Genomic DNA, 20,207 nt, shown 5'->3' on the forward strand with positions numbered 1-20,207 from the left:
CAAGCAATAACAATGAATAACAAGCAACACAATAGTAATCATGACAATAAAATTATAATCATAATAATAATCATCATAGATAAAATAATCATCATCAAAATAATAATAATAATATTCATAATCATTATAAATTATAACAGTTATAATCATAATCATGTTCATGTTAATATTAAAGCATAATAAAAGCAAGATCCTAGGCATGATACTAACAAGATTAATAACAAACTCTAGCATGTCACTAAGCATTAAAATCAAATCTTTAACCCTAACATGATACTAACAATCATACATATTAGGAAGAACATATGAAGCATCGTGACAATCATATTTAATATTAAAAATACCCTAGACATGATACTAGGAATATCATAATAACAATGTAAACATGATCATAACATCATAATATCAATAAATCAATTAAAGTACTTACTTTGATGCCTCGTACCTCTTTCTAACAACAAAATACACACGTTAGTAACTTCAAGGAAAATAATAATCAAAACAATTAAATCAAATAATTGAAAGAGAGATTTGGGACCAAACCCTCAGAAATTAAACCTTTCACGTCTAGGACGAAGACAACTTCGAATATGGCTAGGTGTTTCTAGATCTAACGAATGCGGAATTTTGTATGTGAAAACAAAGTTTAGAAAAAGAGAAAGATGAAGATATGAATGAATTAGAGAATTAATGATTGCGAATGAAAACTGATTGTAGGTGAATATTCGTGAGAATTGGTGAGAATCGGTTCCTGAAAACGGATTTTTTAATACGTTATTTATAGAGAAATCAGCCAAAAAGATAAAATATCAAAACAGAGCACTTGGCGCACGTAAAACGAGATTAGCGCACCTAAAACAGAGCTGGCGCCAGGCGCCAACCCTGGTTCCAGGCGCCAATGCCTGGAGACAGGCGCCAGGCCTGTTTTTGACGCGTTTTCGAAAATCAGATAAGTTTGCCGTACTGGAGGATAAAATCGTATCTTTTCCTCGAAAATGCTATTTGATTTTAATTAAAACTCTGAAAAGTCAACAAAAGTCAATTTATCAATGCTAATTGAATTAGGAATGAAAAGAACCTTCTAGAAGAATCTAGAAGACTAAAACCATTCCTAATTACATTAAGAATGATAAATCATATTAGGCTCTCCTCTAGATCATTGGGCCGCACATAAGGCTCAAACCGAGCCCAGTTTGGTAAATTGGCCATAACTTCCTCAATATTCATCGGAATTGGGCTTATAATATATCATTGGAAAGCTCTTGTGAAGCCCCATCCAACTACACTACAATTGGACCCATATCATGGACCAACCAAACTGGATTGACTGCTTTCTTAAAATAAGTTTTCAAAAACAGAGAGAAGAGAAAAGAAATTAAAACTATCCGCAACACTAGACTTTCCACACTTTCGCTTCATTCAATTATGATTCGACGTGAAAGGTACTCATCACTGGGTTTGGTTTTGGGGAGACACAAATGGGTGTCTACACCATCAAACATAGAAATCTCTATGTATTACAAGGATTTTCTATTGTGGCTTCATCATACTTAATCCCGACTCGACAACAACGCCCTTATAATGCGGTCCAAGTAAGTCACTTTCTTATTCTAAACCTAAGTTTCAATCGGGTTTAGCATGTGACATATTCACTTAATGTCGATCATACGACGAGCGCATACAAAATTTGGTCCAAGGTGGAGATTGTTGGGTAATTATTGCCCAAATTTTATGGCCCAATCCTCTACAGGGTGCATGCATATTATATCTTTTGGTTTGAAGTCTTGATCTTGATTATTCTAGACCAAGCATAATCTTCTTGAATAAAGGTAACTCAAGGAAAAGAAATTAAATAATTCTAGTATTAAAGGACCAAGAATAATCTTGAAGGTTCTTGCCGACTTTATCTACTACTCATGCACCACTATATATATAAGGAAGTTTGGTAGCCAAATACACAAAGAGCCACACATAAATACATAAAACCTCCTTGTAATTCTCCGCCAAATTTATATTCCTACAAATCCACTATACTTTTGTAATGCTCCTTTGTGAGTAATATAGAGAATCATATTGTAATCCAAATTTATAATCCAAACCCTTAAAAGGGATACATGTACTCTCTATTTTTAAATAGTGGAATAAAAATGCTCATCGTTACTTAAAATCGTGTGTTCATTTACATTAATTATCTTGTCAATTATCAATTCAATTTATACTTTTCAATCAAACACATCTTCACTTCCGTTGCACACTCACCTTCTTCATTATCTTTCACTGAAATCCAAAATGGCTCTTCATTTTCACTAATCCTCTCATCCCATTGGACATAAGGTGTAATGGTAAGCTCTAATTCTACATGTGAGCGGATAAGGGGCTTGAGCTCAGTTTGAGCTTTAGAAGGTGGTTGTTTATGTACTGTTAGAGAAGTGTTTGCACCTTCCTCCCAACTGTTTTACAAAGGGTTAATGCTTTCTTTGCCAAGTCAGCCCAGCTTTTATCTAAGATAACCTCAAAAATGGCTCTTATATGCCTCTTAGCACACTGCACAAAATAAAGCAAGAAAACATATTACATATATAATTAATGTCATTTCATGTAGTTAGAAAAACTCAGTTATATAATGTGGAAAAACAATATACCTTAACAATAAGGTTCATAACGGAAACACTCTCCACTTTCGTGTTTGAGAAATAACAACGAGTAATAATTCAATATTTGAAATCTGACTCAAACAAAGATTTTAAATTTCTTTCAATTCTATTTCTTCATCTCACTCTAGTTGAACATTTCGCAATTCTTCAGACTTCATATCTTGCTGCAATTATTTTTCTTACTAGTTAGGTTTAGGGAAAAAGTTAAATATTACTAGTGTATAAAATATTTATATGAATAGAGATGGCCTATACATTCAGACGTTTTCTAGCTTTTCCTTTTAAAAAAAATAAATTAATAATAATAATAATAATAATAATAATAATAATAATATGCTAGAATAGGCTATTGTTTAGTATTACATACACGAATAGAATATCTTATAATCAAGTCTCTTCGTGAGTTGTTGATAAATGACATTAAAACTTCTTATCATAACTCTTATTTGTGACCTGCTACTAATTTACACATGATTTATGATTTTACCAATATATTATTGTTTTGTTTCAAAACAAGCTATTTTGTGATTAGACCTTTTCGTATTTTTTAGAAATTAGTCAATAATAAGCAAATACTAGCCAAAAAAGAAGCTTATCCATATTATCTACATAGGCTATCAAAATTCAATTGGCAAGAAGTATACGAACTAGTTTAAAACATGGAAGACATCAATTCATGACTCTGCGGACATCGTACTACATAAAACATCAAGATTTGCCTTATAAATTGAATTTAAACATTAAGATTTGTCTTATAGATTGAATTTAGACAAAATTCAATGTATGACAATATAAATTAGTAATAAAGAATAATTACAGAAGTCTACTCATCAATTAGCAAGAAAATTACGAGTATAAAACGCTAAACCCTTGTTGAATTATGAGTATAATTCAACCCAAATCCCCAACAAATTATAAAGAACAGTACAACAAAATTGGCAATGATTAAACACAAATACTCTAATTAATCACGAATTGAAGCTAAATTCAACGATTTTATTATTATTATTGAGAAACGTGCCTTAAATTTGAAGGATTATACTTGTCAAACGCGGGTCTGGGCCGCACCCGCAAACCAAGAGAGAGAGTCCACTTCACAAGTCTAAGGAGGTTCCATCCCAAAACCATATGGCAATAGGAGGAGTAGCCCCTTAGCCTTATAAAGTGTTTAACTCTCTCTTCTTCAACCAATGTGGGACACTTACATGTGGTGACACTTGAGAGGTTTATTCTTCAACACTCCCCCTCACATGTAAGGTCCCTTTTAACTTTTTGTCTCATGTGATTTTTCGGGCTAGAGTGCTTCTTCACTCCCCCTCACACGAACCTACTCTTGGCCCAGTGAACTTTAGCCATTTAAGGTCCCATATCGTGGGCCTGCCTCTGATACCATGTCAAACGCGGGTTTGGGCCGCACCCGCAAACCAAGAGAGAGAGTCCACTTCACAAGTCCAAGGAGGTTCCATCCCAAAACCATATGGCAATAGGAGGAGTAGCCCCTTAGCCTTATAAAGTGTTTAACTCTCTCTTCTTCAACCAATGTGGAACACTTACATGTGGTGACACTTGAGAGGTTTATTCTTCAACAATACTATGTCGCTTCTACGAAATCATGACTGGAAAAGGCGATAACAAGATTCTTCGATCCTTCTCACTAGAAAGTAGAAAAATGTCGTCGGAACTTAGAGGGTTTGTGTTTAGGAAATTTGGGTCTCTTTGAGTAGTACTGTTATGCAAAGTAACAGAGAAAAGAAAAGTGATATGGGTTTGCGTGGGAAAATAGAAAAGTTAGGCAATTTATTTTTGCTTGAAATCTCAAAGCCCTTCATAAATTCAAAACGAGTTTATGTTTTCGCTTAACCCGATTATTTTGTTGCGGAGTCCCCCCATATGAGGTCTGAAATAATATGTCAGTGGCATTAAAAAAATCACATAAACAATTAAATTCAGTGTTGTTATCACTTTAAACAACTTTAATTGTTCGAAAAAATTGTCTATCCACCATTGCCACAAATGACACAAACGAAATATCTCTATTTTATCAAAAATTCAAAAAACAAATAAATCCAAACAACACGAGAAAAATCATTCACTATTGTCAAAAAATAACAACCACCACAAGACGATTCATGTTTATATGGTCCCCATAAGTCACAATATATCTTTCAAAAATTTTAGAGGCTTTATTCTCACTCAAAGAAAAACTATTTTTAGGGTGTTTAGCACAAAAACAAACTTCACATGCTTTGTTTAAATTAACCTTACAATTATGAACGGGAGGGAGAAGTTTCACTACTTTGTTCGAAGGATGACCCATAATTTGTATCATCAATCAATTGTGATACCGAAATTAAATTACAACATATAAGAAACAAATAACACATGTTTAAGAATGATTTTTTGAGTTTAGCTGAACCGAACCTTCCTTAGTGACTTGTACAATTTTTCCATTTGGAAGACCAATCAGACTATACGAAATGTGTTGAGTATCAAATAGCCATTTGTCATCACAAGTTACATGTCTAGAAGCACCTGTGTCTACAATCCACAAGGCATTGTCAAACTCACCATTCAAGCAGTTATCGGGAATTTTTGAGTTACCAAAAAAACCGACAATGGCTTTCCACTGTTTTGCTAGCTGTAAACGTTTGAGAGGCACCTCATACTGACTCCATGGTGTTGGTATTGGCAGAAGACCTAGTAGTTGTAGCATTAGCTCTAGCTAGGTTCCGCCCTTTTGCCACGGACTGTGGTGCTTTTCCACGCTTTGAAGGATTAGGCCACCATTTTGGAAAGCCTTTCAATTCGAAGCAACCTGAGACTAAGTGGTTGTTCTTCTTGCAATAGGTACAGTGCAACCCCGATTTATCAGGTTTGTCTTCGAAGCCTGCTTGTTTCCCTTTACCTGGCGCAGTACGAAGGGTGAACCCATCGCATCTGGTGGTTGTTCAGCCGGTATTTGTTTGGCCCGCCGACACGTTCATCTTGCACAACTAATTGATAAGCTCGGTCAAGGCTTGTCAAGGGGTCTTGAAAGCGAATATTGGTGCGAGTTTGAGCATAGTTGAACAACCACATTAAAATTTCATGAAGACGTGTATTTTCGCGACGCCTTTCATGCTCCGTACCAGCTGTACACTTGTCGCAAAAAGATCAAGCAATTAGAGGTTCATGGCTGTTCAATTCCTCCCATAAAGCCATGAGTTTACCAAAATAAGAAGCCACATACATATCCCGGCTTCGACAGCTCGCATTTTAGAATTGTTGATTTTACCTATTGAATTCGTGGGCCATTGACGATTGCAAAACACATCTTGAGAGTCTCCCACAAGCGTGTTGCATCCTTGTATTTCGACAAAGTTCTATTGACCTCGGGATCAATTGTATGTATTCCTTAGCCATGAAATCAACATAGCATGTATAGTGGTCCAATCCGTCTGAGTGCACGGAGAAGAAGGAGAATTTATTGTTCCGTAAAAAAAAAAAAACGATTTTGCGACGTGCCTCCAACGCGGTTTGAATCTCACCGGCCCATTGTAATTTTCACCACGAAGGCGGGTCAGAGTAATGAAGTCTCCAGGACGGTCGTTAGGACCAAGGTAATACAAAGAAGGTGATGTCTATGCGTGGTGGAGGAGGCGGCAACATATCATCACTAGCCATAGTGGTTTTTTATTTATTTTTTATTTATTTTTTTCTCCTCCTGAGCAACTAATACCATGTCAAATTAATTAAGGCTCAAAGCTTAACCCTCTTCTTATCTAACCCTTAAATTCGCTTAAAATAAACCCAAGCTTGTTATACACTTATACCTAGTTGCAATTAGGGATGGCAACGGGTCGGATCTGGACCGGGTCCGGATGGACCCGGATCCAGATCCGTTTTTGTATATAGGATCCAGATCCGACCCGGATCCGTCGGGTCTAGAAAATGAAGACCCGGATCCGGATCCGTCGGGTCCGGATCCGGGTCCAAAACGAGTCCAATATATTTTGCCTAATTTTTTGCAATAAATGTAATGTTCGGGTCAAAAAAATATATTTCAAACTTACGTTGTTGGTTATTAAGTTTAACCCCAAATTAACCAACTTATACACTCATATTTTGAATTAAAATTATAAACAACAAAAAAAATACAATGTTACATATGAGCTAGTGAAAAAACAACGATGATGTATATAATATGAGCATCCAAAATTCATTTCTTAAAAGGTTAATCTTTATCATTACTAACATTATCAATATGTTTAATTTAGAAACAAACAATTTTAGTTTTTTTTAATAGGAAAAATTAAAAAACGGGTCCACGGATCTGGATCCGGGTCTAGGGCCCAGACTAAGATCCAGATCCGTTTTTGTCAACAGGACCCGGATCCGACCCAGATCCGTCGGGTCCAAAATTTGAAGACCCATATCTGTGAAAAACGGATCTGGATCCACAGATCCGGGTTGGGTCCAGATCCATTGCCATCCCTATTTGCAACCTAATAAAAATTCTTATACGTAGTAATTATAAAAAAATATTTATTTTTATTTTTAAAATTTTGATAATTTAAAGGAAAAAAAAAAAAAAAAAAACCCTCCCTTTCCCTGTTTCCCATCACTGCCCGCCACCCCCTCCTTTGCCAGCGGCCAACCCAGTCGCTTGCGACCTATCTGTTTAAGGTAATACACTCTAACCCTGTTTCTGAATTCAATTACTACGTATTTTGCTTAACTATACATAAAGTATATTATATACTATAAGAAATTCCTAGATTAGTTGAAATCAGGGTATAGCTTAATTTCTGAAGATTTAATGGAAAGGGGGCTAATTAGTGAGGAATTCACCTCTCTATAACAATTGGATTGTGGGTTTATGAAATCTGATGATGGGGAATTTGGAGTTTGATATATTGTAGCGCGAATTTGGTTATGTGTGTAGTTCAACTCGAATTTCTTCAATTTATTCCAATCTTTGAGTATCTACAAACTGAAATTGTGTTAAATTTTCGTATAATTTTTCAGTACAGTATAAAGAAGCATAGATATGAATTTGTCAACAAGAATCACAGAGAAATTGCCCTTTCTTGAAGTTTTAGGCAGCCCCGTGTTCTCTTCTAGAGGTACACATTCATTTAGTTTATTACTCGCTCCGTCCCTAAAAGATTGCTCCATTGCATTACGAATATATAGTCGTTTGTTGTCGAGTTTTGAAAATCGTGAAAACTCTAATGGGCCAATATTTTAGGGACGGATTTTATCACACAACATAAAACTGGTACAAGTGTTTTTTGTATTATTATACAGTTTTAAAAGGTATAATTGAACCTGAATCAGGTCTCTTGGATTCCAGGAGTGTCCAGACTAGGGTGTGTGCATTTGAAGCAGCCTAGTCTTCGGACCTTTTCTGGGGTTCGGGTGAAAACGGTTGCTAGTTTTGATAGTTGTGATGGTGCTTTAAAGGATGGGACAGGGGTTGTTCTTCCTGCAACTAAAGAGTTTGCAGAGCAAGCAATTCAATCAATAAAATCAGGGAAAGTTATTGCTGTGCCAACTGATACATTGTATGGCTTTGCTTGTGATGCTTGGTATGCTCTTGAACTACTGATTTACTGCAATGTGCATTCTTTTAAATTTTACATCTTTGTTGAGTTTCATGTTATTGTATTTGTATATGTAATATGTTCAATTGGATGAATTTTGGAGATAATGTGATGAAGAAACCTATTGATAAGGGTATTTGAGATCGAAAGACCGTAATATTTTAAAGCAAGTTGGATAAAATAAATGTGAGAAATTTATGGTGTTTGTATTACTCAGGGTAGTAGTATATTGTATAAAAATAGGAACTTAGTTTTAAATAAGAGGCGGTTAAGGTCAGGCGTAGATTTAAATGAATTTCTAAATATGCTAAGTTTTGCTTAAGAGGGTAATAAGTTATGCTGTTACCTTGGGAAATTTTTTACTAGTATGATGTTTGTGATTAAGAGTTACACCAAGAAGTTTCACCTGTGTCGGTTTGGGGTACGGTCAGTTCACCGGGAGGATCGCCCTCCCAATTCGAAGTTTTTTTGTGTTGGAAATCTAAAGAGTTACAAGCTAGGACAACTTCAAAGACAAGTTGGAACCTTTTGAAGTTTCCAAATAGCATAAGTGTGGTCTTCAATTCTTCATTATGGGAGTATTGGTAGATCATGACAGACAATTCTTACTTAATTACTTCATTCTTCATTATGGGAGTATTGGTAGATCATGACAGACAATTCTTACTTAATTACTTCATTCTACAATGGAGCTGGGTAAATCTGGTCTTACCATGAGGTGGGTATCATGTGGGTTAATAATGTGTGACCTTATATAACTGATCTACTAATACCTGTTATTTATAATGCAAGACTCTCTCTACCACAGTAACCAACTAACTACATCCTTGCTCCCTTTCTGTATCTCTATAGCATTGAGGTCAAGAAAGTAAGGATATTTTAAGATCTTCTTAAAATGCACAATGCAGTCTCATGTAACAAGTTGCTAGCCTGAAATGTCAATATGCATTTGTTTCTGACTTTCTGAGCCTATTATATTTGACTTTCATGTTTTTGCAGCTCTAGAGAAGCTGTCAACAAGATTTATGAGATCAAAGGCCGCAAGCTTACCAGCCCTCTTGCAATATGTGTTGGGGATGTGTCAGAAATTAATCGTTTTGCATTTACAAATCATTTGCCCGATACTTTGCTTGACGCACTCCTTCCTGGTCCTGTGACTTTAGTTTTGAGGCGAGGTTTGTAACCATTTCTTTGATTCTTAATAGTTTGTTTAATAAACAAAAATGTATAAGTTAGATGTTTGCTGCTTCTGTAAGTACATTTTAGCTCATAAACTAAATAGAGAATGTTGTTGTGAAGAGGTAAATGTACCATGCTGTCTACTCCCTCCATACAAAGTTAATTCGCACATATTCTTGACCCTTTAAAATTGATGATCACCGTGATTTCTCTGTATTATCCTCTATATAAGCTGTATTCTCATATGCTCTCCGCCACACTGTTCAGGTGGGGGTAATATTTGGAACCAATCATAATCTTTTTTTAAGGTGACCAATATATCCAACTATCCCTAAGTTATGATATCAATCCCAGATGGAGGGAGTTCTATCAATAACTGGGCAACTTTAACACTTGATGGTTGATCTGTCTACTGATAACAACTTATTTCAGGAGAGGCAAGTATTCTAGAGAAGTCATTGAATCCAGGGATAGATAGTATTGGTGTCCGAGTGCCTGATAGTGATTTTATAAGGATCATTGCTCGGGGTTCTGGAAGTGCATTGGCTCTTACTAGTGCAAATTTGACTGGACATCGTAGCAGTGTCTGCATCAAAGATTTCGAGAGTTTGTGGGGACACTGTGCCTATGTGTATGATGGTGGTGAGCTTCCCATGGGCCGTGCAGGATCTACAATTGTGGATTTGACAAATCCTGGAAAATATAAGATAATAAGACCTGGCAGGTTAGAAATCTAATTGACCCTTCTGGTCTGTATGTTTCTGTGCTGATTAGTAATTGTTTTAGTATGATGATGTGTTAAATTCTTATGTCTTATGTTTGAATATTTGCAGTGCAAGAGAAGAAACTATTGAAATCCTGAAAAAGCATTTTCTTGTAGAAGAGAAGACTGATAATTCATGATGAATCAACTGAATAAGCAGCTATTTAATTACAAATAGGTAGATTGAACGGAGGCATGGAGCAGCGTGAGCTAATTGTTGGATTTGATAGGCCTTCTAATGCTCTGGATTATGTGCACCCTTTGAAGGCGTCTAACTTTGTATGTTAAAGTTTTGTTTATATTTGCAGATTGTAATGCTTTGGTAGTTTGGTGTAATTTAATCATATAGCGTTCAGACTAGGACTAGCTAGAAATAAATAGCAGTTAAGTGAACAATATGAGTTCCTCTAAGATTAGACTAAATCAATTTCTATATCTCTACTGCCAAAAAGTGTTATGCATGAGATCCTAAGGGTTGTATGAGATTAATTATATATATAAATATGAAGCTACTTGTTCTATACATTATTGCTAATTTCTGTGCGAAATCATAGAGGTCTCATCCTCATGTAGAGGTTGAGGACCTGCAATAGAGCTTGAGAGTGGTACATTTGGTATAAATGCTGTTCAAACACCATCTTCAAGGATAATTTGCTAGTGTGAGAATGTCCTCCATCAGATGAACAAGTATGTGTATGTTAGTGCAGCAGATGACAGATCTAAAAATGTTATGCATCACCGGCTCACCGCCATTTAGGTTTCACCCTTGGCTAGACCATCTCAGGTGTTACACAATTGGGTCAAAGGAGTATAATTATATATAAATCAGATGGTATATACCGAACTGATTTTGTTTTTTTCTTTTCTTTTTCTTAATATACTATCAACAAACTTCTCCTTGCAGAAGGAAAATTATGATTAGCTGAAGGCCTGAGGTACTACAAGTCACCAATGAGCCAAGTTTTGGTTATTTGTTGGTTATCACCTCTTCCAGTTTATTGGTCTACTAGTTTAGAAACGCTAGATTCTAAGATTGCCTGTAAATGATGTTATTTTGTCAATTCATTTTTACACCACCTTTTCTATGTTACCAACCTGTTTACATCATTATGCCTCTACTGAAAGTCTGAAACCTCTCAAACTTTTACAAACTTGTGTGTTGGAGGATGATAATCCTTAAACCACTCATGTTCGTTTTTGTTTCGTTTGTGTGTGGGTAATTATCTTCAAGCTCTTGGGTTTTTATATATGGTGTGTCATACCTTTTTCAAACCATGACAGTTTCATAACAGATACTGCATACTAAAACTGATAAATACCATGATATTTTGTAAGGCAATTACATAACAACTTTCTCGGGTCTATAAGCCATAAGAACAAGTCATATTTAAACAACTACAATAGATTATGTCCTATAAACTGGAATCTATGTTATTCAGAGAAGCTTTCTGGAGCATGAACTATTAATTTCTGAATTCAAAATGTAGGTACTTTCAAATCTACTCTAGAAAGCATTCCTGATCTTCATGTAAGCGAATGCAAGCAGAATTGTTCACCCAAAATTCGTATGTTTGCATTTTGCATGGCATATCAGATTGTATGTGCAGATGAGAATGAACTAAGATCCAAGTTCTTTAAACGCATAAGCGATTTCACATGTCCTTTTGATGTGTGAAACTCCTGTAACCTGCAAGTTTCAGGGTTTCATTAATAAACTAAAAAACATTACAGGGTCTCTAAGAATATAAGAAATTGACTAAAGACCTGGCTATCTCAGCACGCCTTTTGGCCTGTTCAGCAATCAGACTACAACTCCGTCTTCGAGTTACAGGTTGCTCCTCACCCTCGAATTCCCACTCTTCCTTTCCGTAGTCTTTCTTAGAACTAAATGCAGTCTGATGAAAACACAAAAATGCATGATAAAAGCAGACAAATAGAGGGAAAGCCTTCTCCTTTTCAAAAATAAATAAGAAAGTCCAGCTATGAGTAATGAGGTCCTGACCTTCTTGTCAAATAAAAGATTCCAAGCTTCTCCGCTTAGAGCGTAACGGACTATGAACTTGATAATATCAAGAGGGAAATAGAAAACCAGACTGTATAGCCATATGACACCAACCCAACCCCATCCAATCCCATTGATTGAAGCAAAACCAATGTTAGCATAAGCTGTTATCAATGAGGCAACCTGAAAATGCAAGGAGCAAAATTATGAATTATGTGCAAGGAAAAGGATAAAAGGTTTAATGTATCACTTACCAGTTGGGCTACGACGAATGCAGACATGAGAAGCACTCCTGGTCTCTCCAGAAATGACCAGCTCTGGCTGCGAGTAACAAAGATGAGGGCCTGACTGATAACACTAACTTGCAGATATATAGCAGATGAAATTTTCTCAGAGTTTCCGGATAGAGAGCTCACACCGAAATGCTTCTGTTACAATTGATGAATGTATAAAAGCATGAGGAATATAAGTAGCCAAAACTTCTAATGTCTGCATTACTCTATACAGTAACCATTTATTACCTCAAAGAAATCTGTGCATTTTATAACCCAGTAAAATAACACAGTGACTAAGGCAAGATATGTCCCTATGACAGTGCCAATTGCAAAGATCTCAAAAAGTTTCCAGCTGTCAGGACTAGGAGATGGTCTGACACGATCTTTGGAAATGGTCATGATGGTTCCTGCATTGAAGTTAGATGTACAAAAATTAAGGCTAAGGGAGGAACTTTCACGCAGAAAAGAATGAATTAGTCCAGAATTCGTGCTGACAATGAGGATTAGCAAGAAGTCTTAAAACATACTCCGTTATATTCTCAAGTCTTACTGTAAGATGGAGTGATTAGAAACAAATAAATAATCATTATGCAGAAATGATGTGAAAAAGTATGATTTCAACAGGAATTACCATCATTTAATATTGCTATGATCAGAACCATGAACGGAGGGAAGTCATACTCCCAGATTAAGGCCAAAAGCATGAAACCAAGCTGAAACAGGACATCATCTTTTTTTAGCTGTCTTATAATTACATAGAATAAGCTTTTACAAAGAGTTTTGCTTGAGTTGTTTGGGGATGTTGGTGGTTTTGGGTGGGGGGTGGTGGGGTCAGAGAATCCAACATACCACAATGCGGATGGTTATGGAGACCGCGTATATCTGAAAATGTTAAATTAAAATTACTAGTGAGACATAAACCATCAATACTGGGCAAAACATAATTCTTTAAAACAGAAATTAACTGTGTAGTTTTTCATCCTCTGGAATATGGCCCGGCTAGTCAGGACAGCACTGATAATCACACTTAAGCCGGGTTCTGTAAGTACAATATCAGCTGCACTCCTAGCAGCATCTGTAGCATCTGCCACTGCTATTCCAATATCTGCCTTCTTTAAGGCTGGTGCATCATTCACACCATCCCCAGTCATTCCCACAACATGTCGCTTTTCTTTCAGAATTTTCACTATTTCGTACTTGTGTTCTGCAAGCCAGTCGCAGTCACAGCATTAATCAAAAGGGCAGTGGTGATAGATAATGTGTACATTTCATTTCCCCTCTTAACTACATAAATAAATGAACCTATACTTGTATGAAATAGTTTTTTTTTTTTTATTTTTCTTCAACATGAATAACCATGAACTCGAATTCAAGAATATAACAGGACTCAGACATAGAAACAGTTATACTGGAGGTGGGGGGGGGGGGGGGGGGAGGGGAGGATGGGGAGATGCATTTCTCTCCAATTGGTTTTTTCTGACAGATTTAGCTTCTAAATTACTTGGCATTATAAGTTGGATTTGCGATTTTTTTAATTGATAAAAACGCATAATATGCTGGAGGAAAAGTTTCTTTCCTGTACCATCTTTACTTCCTTACATCAACATATTGCATGCAACTGCTGATTCATCTACAAGACTAACCAGGGAAAACACCGGCAAAGCCATCAGCCATTTCAACGAGCTCATCTATTGGAAGGGCTACAGTTTCTTCCTTGTCATGTCCCAACAGTGATGATGATGGATACATATTAGTTCCCATACCAAGGCGTCGACCAGTCTCCTTTGCAATTGCCAGTTGATCACCTATTGCAGGAAATTGGATAAAAAGTAAAAAATTCAAGGAAGGGAAAGGATAGAGTATGGATGAAATGCAAAAGGTACCTGTAATCATCTTGACACAAACTCCAAGGTTAAGAGCTCTTCGAATGGTTTCAGCGCTATCATGCCTTGGGGGATCAAAGAGAGGTAGCAGTCCACAAAACATCCAAGGGCCTCCTGGACTTGACTTTGTTTTCTCTGGAATTTCCTGTAAATTGCAACAAGTTACTCTTAAGTGTCCACGTTTATGAGGCTACTATTAAGAAGTAAAAAGCATTGCATCTTCACAAAATTGGTTACAGAAATGACAATTCAGTATGGATTCCACTGTATACAAGGACTACCAGACCAAGGAGGTCAAGATGTTAGCAGCAATAACCCTACCTAGTCCGAGGGGACTAGTATAATCACATCTTACCGACATTGTTCAATGATCTCAATATTCTCAAATCTCAACCATACTTATACATCAAACATTATCCCAATGCCTCTAATGGTGAAAATGTAGACTGTATTCAGTCTTTATCCGGCACTTACAGAGAGGTTGTTTCTAATTGTATCTGAATCCATTTATTTCATCATAATATTCATAACTGAGACACAGACTGGTGTAAATTTTGGCTCTACTAGAAATGGTAAGTATTTTGAATCTCAATCATTCACTTTAAAATTCTATGAACCAATCTGCATTTAAGTACCAGAATTATGACAGCACTGATTGTCTGATTGTACAAATAACAAACTGATACTAACTCATCAACTAAATACTCAGCATCACAAAATAGTATTGAGAACTTAAAAAAAAAAAAAAGGAAATATTTCAGAAATTTTCTTGAGTCAGATGTCAGAATCCGAAAGAAAAGAGAGATATCAGGGATATCTGTACCTGCAAGGCAACTGCAAGAGACCTCAATCCCTTCTCAGCAAATCTGTCAATCATTTCTAGCACTTTTCCAGCAATCTCATTTTTCTCTTGGCAGAGAGCTAGAATCTGGAAAGGAAAGACAGAAGGCGGCTTATATAGTGACAAATTATCATTGTTGCACACCTTCACAATTGATCACAAACTATATTTTATCTAGCAACGTGAGGCAATGACAGTATCATCAGAGAATTTCTCAAATAATTTATTACTTGAATAGTTGAATCAATAACCATACATTTATCAACTTTGTTATAACCTGATGAGGTCTTAACATCACAAGTTCTAACAGATACCACTATGTTTATTGCAAATTTGGGGACTATGATCCTTGATTTCAGCTATTAAAAACAATGCACACGAAATTCAGGAAACTTAATTTTATTTGAGTTGCATGCCTGTTCAGGGGCTCCTTTGCTGGTTCTGTACCATTTACCATCACTATCTATGTAAGTTATAGCTGTACGTTTGTCAACAGGATTAAAAGGCAGGAAGTGAATTTCTTGTATGTTTGCGCGTGCCTGCAAGAAAAGTTAAGCATGATAATGGTGATATTAGTACATGGTGATTGAGGCACAAAAATGGGTTTTAAGGTATGTCATATCTTACCTCCCTTGGATCACTAAGCATGTTAACAATGGCAGCATCAATTGCATCTTGATTTTCTAGTCTTGATGCTCTTGCTGCAAATAAGATAACCGTGTCTTTCTCCATGTCTTTGTTAAAAACCTGACAGAAAGAACGATTCAATTCTTGAACTTAAGAAGCAGGTTACTTTCATTGCTCCATTCAACATATATGCAAGGAGAATTCCATACTAGACTTCTGTTAGAGGTCTTGGTGTAAAAAGACTCCATCTGACCTAGAACATCCAGTTTATAGCACATTTGTTTTGCAATTAGCAGAACTGCTAAATTTCCATTTGAAACCATAACCTCTAAGAATGGCATTAAGGAGTTTTGATATTATTCTGATCACATTATGATTTCTGGCCTCACATAAGAAGCTAATGAAACTTATTCCTGAGATTTTTCACCAGGCAGTGTAATAGCACCATGATGTCAACCAATAATCAAAAGTAACACTGTTACACGAGATGGAAACTACAAACATGTGATTCTTGATGATAATAGCTTTAGTACGTACCTCAATGAGGCTCCTATCAACTGTGAGACGGTTCAGAGTTAAAGTCCCTGTTTTATCACTGCATAGAACATCCATTCCAGCCATTTCTTCGATTGCTGTCATCCTTTTAGTAATGGCACCCTGAAATATTTGTTTTCTACATAAGGCCTTCACGGTATAATACAGCAATAGGAAAAATGCAGACAATCCACAGGACAGATCTAAAATACACCCCCTTCCTTTTCAAATTTGTCCCCTCTATCTGCGAGCACACCTGTTGAGATAGACGATGGGAACCGATTGCAAGTGTCACAGACAGAACTGTTGGCATAGCTATGGGTATTCCACCAATCAATAGAACAAGAAGGTTGTTTATCCCACTCCTGTAAGCACGGTGTTGAATAGGGAACATAACAATGATCTCAATAATCATTCCTACTGCTATGGAGCAAATGCAAAAATTCCCAATGGCAGTAAGGACCTGCAAGCAACACATGATTTAGAATAACCAAGATTTGGACAAGTGATAATATCTTTGTTCATAGTTCAATTAGTTAGAAGTTCAAAAAGTGTCACGGCGTGATTAGCCTAGTATGAAGTGTCCATTACAAAGAACAAGGATTTTAGAGACTTTGATATCAAACACATAAGTTCACCAGTTTCATGGGATGCAAAAGTAGTAAGAAACTCCTACACAATCTTTCTAGTTGAAACTGACAACGATGTAAGCAGCAAATCATAGTAATTTAAAAACCATGAATTAGGTTAGTATTACATCTTAATTCTTAGAAGTTTGAAAATTGAAATGCTTGATTCAATCATTTGGTTTCGTAGAGTAAAGGTTTATTATTAATGCAACATCAGGGTCTTATACAAAGCAGAGATTTTCATGAGTTAGCAGAGAAGTGGCTTAAATAATATTTCAGTGCTATACCTGCTGGAAATGTCCAACAACTTCAGTGCTATCCACCAAGTATGCCGCCTTTCCAAGGAAAGAATGCACCCCAGTTGCTATTACTACAGATTCTATTTCTCCATGCTTGCATGTAGATCCTGAAAACACTTCGTCACCACTTCTCTTCGTGACAGGCAAAGATTCCCCAGTAAGAGCAGACTGTGAAGAAAATGCCATCCGGTTCACTTTAAATAGCATATGAATTATCAAATAAGGACTGGAAAGAGCTTTCAGACACGCACATAATAAAAGTACAGAGAGGATCAGTAAAGTTACTAGCCTGGTCGATTTTAAGAGGGTCTCCTGCTAGTAAACGAGCATCTGCAGGAATAATGTCACCAAGCTTTATGCTAATAATATCTCCAGGAACTAGAATAGTTGCATCTTGCTCTTGCCATTGTCCATCTCTAAGGACCTGTATAACAAGGTAGTGAATATATATTCTTTATTCTACATAAGCTACTGAATGTACAGACTGTCAGATGATTCATTCACAGTAAGCTGCAAGAGTTCCATCCATCAAATGATAGACAATGAAGAAAGATGAACAGATGAATGTAACCTGATTAAAAGGAAGGCACTATATAAATCCTAGATTGAACAAAATATCCAGGAGGTTTGACTTCTCAATAACAAGCTTTTACAGCAGAAAGATAGCAAAGTAACATATATAATGCATAAATTGACTTGTGTTTGAGGACACACTGACTGACAGAATGTAATCGCATTAAAGACTAAGCATTGGAGATGAATAGTTGAATACCATACAAAGAGAAAGCGACATATCTAAAAAATCTTGAAAAAGCCCTAGGGAAACTACGTTTGATCTTGCACTCTTCTATCAAAATCTTGCTTAAATTTCCCAAAACTTGCTTTATGAAGCGGACATTATTTCCTCTGTAACATAGTTTCCCTAGGGCATAACAATACTAGCTAACATGGTGGTGATCTCTACAGAATCAGTACTTGAATCAAGTGCTTGGTTTTGTTTCCTATGAATGTAATGCACCTATGTAATACAAGGGAAGATCTACGTAGTTCAAAAAATTGGATTAATGAAACACCTTTGTCTTCAGAGCTAAGTGTGCCATAAGTGCTGCAGCAGCATTCCCTGCATTATTTTCCTCCAAAAAGCTAATTGTTGAGTTTAAGAGCAGTAGGCACATGATGCCTACAAAATCCTGCCAGTCTGGTCCTTGGTCCTGAAGCACATACACGTCATACTGATGATTAGGTGGATGGAATGACCATAATTACACAAAATATCAGACACTCAGAAATAAGAGAAACATTAGTAATTGGATTAACTTACTCCTCCGTTAGCAAGGACAAGTGCCATCACAGCAGCAGCTTCCATAACCCATGACAAAGGATTCCACATGAAACTAAGAAATTTCAATACTTTGTTCTCCTGAATCATGGCGAAAACTATAGTCCTATTAGACTGCTTTGTTATAAAGTAGTAAGACTTCTGGTTATTTGATGCATTTCAATTCTCAGGTATCTATCAGGTCATTTTATTTTACATTAACTATCTTATTTATTATATGCTTAATTTCATTTTAATGTAGAAGAAGCATGGCTAAATATTAGACGTGCCTCTAATACTGAGTGTGACGGCCTGTGACCTATATCAGCCCCTTAAACATACCGGCTTTTCTTCAAGTCTATTGGGCCCAAATATCTTCAAGCGGACTTCAGCATCCTGAGTTGAAAGACCGTTTTGTGAGGATTTCAATAGCTCAAAAACTTCTTCCATAGGTAAACGTTCCTGTTCAACCACATTTTTTTAGTAAACATAGGATCAGAATGTTATCAAATTCTGGTAACTTATGATTTTAATCAAATCTTACCAAATCAATCCCATCTCTCATAAATTCCTGAGGATTTAAAAGTGGCTCCTTCAGACCTTCTGCCATGACTCAAGTTACAGCCTGCTGACCTGATAAACCAATCACTCGGCAAATTATAAGTGCAGGCTGCCAGGCTCCACTGTAACTAAGCAGATGCAAGTGTCCCTAGACAAGCTTTTGAGTATGCATTTAGAATTATCTTCAATTTACCTCTCCCTTAATTGGACACAAGAAATGAATGCCATCATGAAGAGGTTGCATATACTAATGATGGATAAATTAAATCATAATTGCAACCAGCAGAAAATTGTATATGCTGATTAATATGATTTATAATTCAAACTCAACTTAGTTTTTAGTTACAATCACCAAAGTGCTGATGTACTAAAATTGAAAAAAATTCACCACTTTGCCAACCATAATAATGGTCCAAAACACTGATAGTGGTATCAGATGGTTGAAGTGATCGAGCCATATAAGCTACCTCCATGTTCTGAAATTCACTCATCAAAATGTCATATCTTTAGGAACATCACATAACCAACTCGAATACAAACATGCATTGATTCCAAATGGTTGAATTCACAATCATAAACACAATTAAAAGTAAGAAGCAACCAGTATGTTAAGCCAAGAAACACAAAAGGCGGGAAGGAGAAGGGAAATTTCAAAGGGCTACATAACTTAATTCATAACAAACACATACACATGCACAATTAAAATATGATTATGACCCTTAACCTGAAGATTTAATGATAATTTGAGATAATCAAAATGAATATTTAAACTTACTTGCGTAAGCACTTAAGAAACTCGTATAATTTGAACTTGGAGCAAGAGCACAACTTGAAGTGAGTGTGGTTATTGTAGAGAAAAAGTGGGATTTTGAGGGGAAAGTTGGATGACATTTTTGTAAAGGGCTTTGAAGTTGAGTAATGTTTGACTGGTGGTTGGAAGATCATCAGAGAAAACAACTACCCTTCAAACTATTAAATTAAAGCCCCTACATTCAAAACCAAACGGTCTATTCTGTTTTAACCTTGCAGGATAACCCTCTTATAAGATGAAGAATAA

General features: G+C 36.2%; 2 protein-coding genes across 2 annotated transcripts; one reads left to right on the top strand and one right to left on the bottom strand.

The window, feature by feature from the left end:
* Window positions 1-7,207: 7,207 nt before the first annotated feature.
* LOC145618275 (uncharacterized) lies at window positions 7,208-10,699 on the top strand. The gene is made up of 6 exons (XM_081673053.1): window positions 7,208-7,319; window positions 7,662-7,759; window positions 7,990-8,224; window positions 9,239-9,414; window positions 9,851-10,142; window positions 10,252-10,699. Exons 2-6 carry the CDS (start codon window positions 7,684-7,686, stop codon window positions 10,319-10,321), a joined length of 849 nt encoding a protein of 282 aa, XP_081529179.1. The 5' UTR covers window positions 7,208-7,319; window positions 7,662-7,683; the 3' UTR covers window positions 10,322-10,699.
* Window positions 10,700-11,580: 881 nt separating this feature from the next.
* Window positions 11,581-19,199, bottom strand: LOC145618284 (ATPase 10, plasma membrane-type-like). The gene is made up of 21 exons (XM_081673063.1): window positions 19,134-19,199; window positions 18,932-19,051; window positions 18,593-18,691; window positions 18,345-18,482; window positions 17,561-17,695; window positions 17,260-17,439; window positions 16,600-16,806; window positions 16,347-16,466; window positions 15,810-15,929; window positions 15,599-15,721; window positions 15,165-15,269; window positions 14,342-14,486; window positions 14,102-14,263; window positions 13,424-13,662; window positions 13,308-13,340; window positions 13,090-13,171; window positions 12,705-12,865; window positions 12,438-12,611; window positions 12,184-12,366; window positions 11,946-12,076; window positions 11,581-11,868 (listed from the first exon to the last, which is right to left on the bottom strand). Exons 1-21 carry the CDS (start codon window positions 19,197-19,199, stop codon window positions 11,772-11,774), a joined length of 2,820 nt encoding a protein of 939 aa, XP_081529189.1. The 3' UTR covers window positions 11,581-11,771.
* Between the last annotated feature and the right edge of the window lie 1,008 nt (window positions 19,200-20,207).

The sequence above is a fragment of the Chenopodium album genome, chromosome 3 (genome assembly GCF_948465745.1).
Source record: "Chenopodium album chromosome 3, dcCheAlbu1.1, whole genome shotgun sequence".
NCBI classification, from domain to species: Eukaryota; Viridiplantae; Streptophyta; class Magnoliopsida; order Caryophyllales; family Amaranthaceae; genus Chenopodium; species Chenopodium album.

Coding starts and splice junctions, on each gene's coding strand:
- LOC145618284 (XM_081673063.1), bottom strand. CDS start 19,199: ATGGCAGAAGGTCTGAAGGAGCCACTTTTAAATCCTCAGGAATTTATG. Junction 13,172..13,307: donor CCATAACCATCCGCATTGTG/GTATGTTGGATT, acceptor GTCCTGTTTCAG/CTTGGTTTCATGCTTTTGGC. Junction 12,367..12,437: donor CATTCGTCGTAGCCCAACTG/GTAAGTGATACA, acceptor TTGCATTTTCAG/GTTGCCTCATTGATAACAGC.
- LOC145618275 (XM_081673053.1), top strand. CDS start 7,684: ATGAATTTGTCAACAAGAATCACAGAGAAATTGCCCTTTCTTGAAGTT. Junction 8,225..9,238: donor GGCTTTGCTTGTGATGCTTG/GTATGCTCTTGA, acceptor ATGTTTTTGCAG/CTCTAGAGAAGCTGTCAACA. Junction 9,415..9,850: donor GACTTTAGTTTTGAGGCGAG/GTTTGTAACCAT, acceptor AACTTATTTCAG/GAGAGGCAAGTATTCTAGAG.